Raw genomic sequence first — 4,607 nt, 5'->3', positions numbered from 1 at the left:
AAAAAGCTATAATACAATGTAGAATGTGATAAATACCATTTAAGAAACACCAAGTGCTATGACTTTGATGGAGAGAAAGATCATATTTGATATCAGAGGATCACAAAAGTTTTCATGAATTCAATGCAACAAACATTTCTCAAGCACCATTTTTGTGCAAGGAAGTGATATCTGAGCTAGGTCCTGATTTAAATGGAAGATTTGCTCATTTTCTAAAAGTCAGTTTATCAGAGACCTATAAATGTTGGTTCCATTGACTTTGAACTACGCGTGAGAAATAGAAAAAAGCGCTGAAAAATCTTTTTGCCTCACCTTCCTACATATATGCACACACACACAGACTCAGTGTCATTTCCTATACAATTCAAAGAAAAAAAAAACAGCGATGTATCCTACAGTGTCACACATTAGAAAAGATGAAAGACTTGAACTTACTATGATTTTTCTTATCATATGTAGTGCTACACTTAGGATGAGTTAAAAGTCATCAATGATTTTGCCTGCAAGTTTAACAAAGTAATGGAAGGAGAATTGAATCATAAAGTTTTGTTTCACTCTGTGGATTAAGATTTGTAGTGCCATGAGCTTTCCACCACCCCCCTCGCTCCCCAAATCACTAATCAATATCTTTCTGGTTTTAAGCAGGGCTACGCTATGGATTTAGAACCCGAGGACTATGATAACCGAAATCTGACGAATGAGAACGGCACCGAGATGGCCATGGCATACTACGATCCTGAGTGGGTTGAAACTGGAGGGAATAAGACCCAACTAGATGATGTACAGGTCTTTGTGATTGGGCTGTACTCGACCATAAGTGTGCTTGGTTTTATGGGAAACATGCTTATTCTTATGGCCCTCATGAAAAAATGCAAACAAAAGACGATTGTAAACTTCTTCATTGGAAACTTGGCCTTCTCTGATATCTTGGTTGTGCTATTTTGTTCACCTTTCACACTGTCTGCTCTCCTGCTAGACCAGTGGGTGCTCGGTGAACTCATGTGCCGTCTTATGCCTTTCCTCCAATGTACATCGGTGCTGGTTTCAACTTTAATCTTAATCTCAATTGCTATTGTCAGGTACCAAAGGATTAAATATCCCCTTTCCAAAAGTTTGACCGTCAGACAGGGCTGTTATTTGGTTGGCCTTTCCTGGGCTGTTGGCTTTGTGATTTGTTCCCCTCTTCCCATCTTCTACAGGCTTGTAGAACCCAATGGGAATAATGGGACAAATACCACGGCCCCTAAGTATGTGTGTGTTGAGGCCTGGCCAAAGGAGTCTTATAGAATTGCCTTTTCTCTGTGTTTGCTGGTGGTTCAGTACATACTGCCCTTGATTTGTCTGATTGTGAGTCATACTAGTGTTTGCAGGAGCATTACCTGTAAGATGTCTACCCGGGACATGAAGAAGAGGCTTGAGGAGAAGGAGAAGAGGGAGAAGAAGGAGAGGAAGGAGAAGGAGAAGAGGGAGAAGAAGGAGAGGAAGGAGAAGGAGAAGCGAGAGAAGAAGGGGAAGAAGGACATGGTCGAGATGGAGATGAAGGATATGCGAGAGACGAGCGAGATGATGGACCGAGACATGAGAGACTCGAGCGACCGGGAAGACGACTACTTGGATGATGACCTGGATGAACTGGAGGCCATCGAGAGCAACATGGACATGAAGGACATCATGGAATGGAGAGAACTGAAGAGGGACCTGCGAGAGAGGAGGGACAGGCGAGAGAGGATGGGTAGGCGTCGTCGTCGTCGGATGAGGGAGATGCTGGAGATGAAGGACATCGAGAACATGGAGAATGTCGAAGAAGTGATGGACATTAGTGATGTCATAGAAATGAAAGACATGAGCGACCCGAATGCCCCGGAGGATTCCGAGAACATGGTGGAGATGAGAGAGATGCGTGTCGTGAGGGTCGTGAGAGATGTGGACGACGCCGAAGATCCGAACAACGGCATAGAAATGAGAGAGGTGAGGGGCATGAGGACCGAGGTGAGAGGCATGAGAGAGGCCACTGATCTGCGGGATGACGTGAGGGACCGGAGAGAGATGAGGGATGACGTGAGGGACCGGAGAGAGATGAGGGATGATGTGAGGGACCGGAGAGAGATGAGGGAAGATGTGAGGGACCGGAGAGAGATGAGAGGCGCCAAGGAGAGACGAGGAAGGAGCTGGAAGAGGGGACGCAGGGGAAGGAGGGGAAGGAAGGAAACCGAGGTCGAAGAGATCGAAGAGACCGAGGAGATGAAGGAGCTGGGTTCGATGTATGGGATGTACGAGATGGAAGAGATAGAGCACATGTACGAGATGAGTGAGCTGAGCGATCCGAATAATGGCGATGACGGTTTGGATGACATGGAAGGCTATGCCGCCAAGAGTAGCGGACACCACATCCAACTGCCCAAGTTCCAACGATGGAGCTATACACTAAGCCGAAAACACCGCAAGATGTACAACAAGAAGTCTTGCGTTGTACCTGTTTTGCGACATCCTCCTCCCCAAGAGGTTCCAGCCAAAGAGATTGAAGAAGAAGAAACACCGGCTGAACCGGAGAGGTGCAAGCTGACCAATGCCAGTCAGATCATACCGGGGGTGCCCATCTGCTTCGTGCTGAAACCTGAAGAAAAGCAGCTTGAAGAGCCGGAAATGTTGACCATATCCCGCTCCATCTCCAGGATCCGGAAGAGATCTCGCCGAGTCGTCTATCGTTTAACCATCCTGATCATCGTGTTTGCCGTCAGCTGGATGCCTCTGCATCTTTTCCATGTTGTTACTGATTTTAATGCTGGCCTTCTGTCTAACAGGCATTTCCGATTGGTGTACTGTATTTGTCATTTGCTTGGCATGTTGTCTTGTTGCCTTAATCCTGTTTTGTATGGGTTCCTTAACAATGGCATAAAAGCAGATTTGATGGCTCTTCTGCGCTGCGGTTAGAATCTGCTGCCTTTAGAATCTGCGATTCCAAAGGTTGAATGAATAAGGAACAAAAGCTACGCTTCTCTAAAATATACATACATATATATATATATATTTATGGCTGCTTTACAACAAATATATTTTATTGCATGCAGATTTATTTATGCAGGAGAAAAAGACGCTCTGGATATGAATTCATTGGTGCCTAATGAGTAAAAGACCATTTATTGACCCGCTATATAATATGACCATTTCATGTAGATATTGTGTGACAGAATCATGAATGTCAATCAAACTGCAATTTCATTGTAAAATGTTGTCTTATTGTGTATTATTTCATCTGTACCTCACAAGCAGCTCAATATTGTCATCATTCCAGGAATTGAAGAAGAAAGGAAACCTGCAAAATATTTAATGGACAAAAAAAAATGAATTAATTATTATTGTGATGTTTAAATAAGACTTTTTGTTTGTGTGTTTCTTGATGTAACAACTAAAGATTGTGTGTGTGTTCTTGTGTCTACTCTGTGGAAATACAGAAACTATTCAACTCTTGCCAGTTGAATCATAGCTAAATGAGAAGTCCATACTTTAAGGAATGGTACATTGTATTGACAGGAGATGCTGTGGAAATGCCTAAAAAGGAAAAATGTTCCTCGTCCCCAAAGAGTTAATGCTTTAAGAGATGGTATATTGTATTGTCAGTTAGGGGACAGACCCAAAAGGAAAAATGTTTTCTCCCCTGCTTATGTTTGTGTCAGATGGTTAGTTTGACCCTATGTTCTAAAACAAAATGATGTTGTAATCTAAAGATGGACTAAAACTCTTTGGCTAAACCTGTATAGAAATATATTATTAAATGTTACTGCACTGCATCTTATGGCTTCATGTGTGCTTTTTATTCTCCAGTCTCAGGGTTAACTACAAGTTCACTGATTCAAGTAGTTCAAAGCAAAAGACAGCTGATATTCAAACATCCAAGGGATCTGCGACATAAGTTAGCTTAAGAATTTTCCTGCTTGACCTAAGACCTATAGAGCCATTGGTACATTTCATACGATCTTGATGTTGTATAAAAGACAAATAGATTGTCTTTCTGAGAACATGATATTATGAAGTCAAAAAGACTTCCTGTTCCCCACTGAATTTCACTATCCTTTCAAAAAAAGAGGACATTGTTCACTTTCAGATATCCTAAAGCAAGTAATTGCATGGAGGATGACAAGAAGTTTCACTGGAGTGGTAAAATTCATTGGTCCAGAACTCTTAAATTTTTTAATGTCAGAAATTTATTTCAATTCTATAGCCAGCAACACCTAAAAAAATTAAATATCCAAGAATTGAAGAGAAAAGGGTCCTGGAGATCTTAGATAACATGATGAATATTCAATTGTCCCCTTGTCACACACCTTTTCAGTCAAGTCAGCTAAAACAGGTTGTAGAAATTTCTTTAAGGTTTTTGTTCAAAATTAATGTTTAATCAAACCCAGTTAATTCAAGGTTATTTGACCATCCTATTCCTTTTTTGTTCTTTCTTGTACCCTCCTTGATTTTTGTTTATTCAAACCTTGATGAAGAATGTATAGGAGAAACATCTAAAAAGGAAATTCAAATTAGTCCACTTTATTCCTTACTAACAACTCTGGTAAAACTGATAAATTAGGCATCGAGGTCTAAATGTTAGACAAACCGAG

At 41.5% G+C, this 4,607-nt stretch overlaps 1 protein-coding gene across 1 annotated transcript; it reads left to right on the top strand.

Moving 5' to 3' along the window:
- The first annotated feature begins 654 nt into the window (after nucleotides 1-654).
- Nucleotides 655-2,931, top strand: NPY5R (neuropeptide Y receptor Y5). The gene is made up of 2 exons (XM_044681685.1): nucleotides 655-1,473; nucleotides 2,389-2,931. Exons 1-2 carry the CDS (start codon nucleotides 655-657, stop codon nucleotides 2,929-2,931), a joined length of 1,362 nt encoding a protein of 453 aa, XP_044537620.1.
- Nucleotides 2,932-4,607: the final 1,676 nt, after the last annotated feature.

Source organism: Gracilinanus agilis, chromosome 6 (genome assembly GCF_016433145.1).
Source record: "Gracilinanus agilis isolate LMUSP501 chromosome 6, AgileGrace, whole genome shotgun sequence".
In the NCBI taxonomy this organism is placed as follows: domain Eukaryota; kingdom Metazoa; phylum Chordata; class Mammalia; order Didelphimorphia; family Didelphidae; genus Gracilinanus; species Gracilinanus agilis.
This window is presented reverse-complemented; position numbering and strand designations above follow the sequence as displayed.

What these genes read in the sequence shown, in the direction of transcription:
- NPY5R (XM_044681685.1), top strand. Translation starts at nt 655, where the DNA reads ATGGATTTAGAACCCGAGGACTATGATAACCGAAATCTGACGAATGAG. An exon ending in AGAAGGAGAAGAGGGAGAAG is followed by an intron (nt 1,474 to 2,388) that starts AAGGAGAGGAAG and finishes AGCGGACACCAC; the next exon opens with ATCCAACTGCCCAAGTTCCA.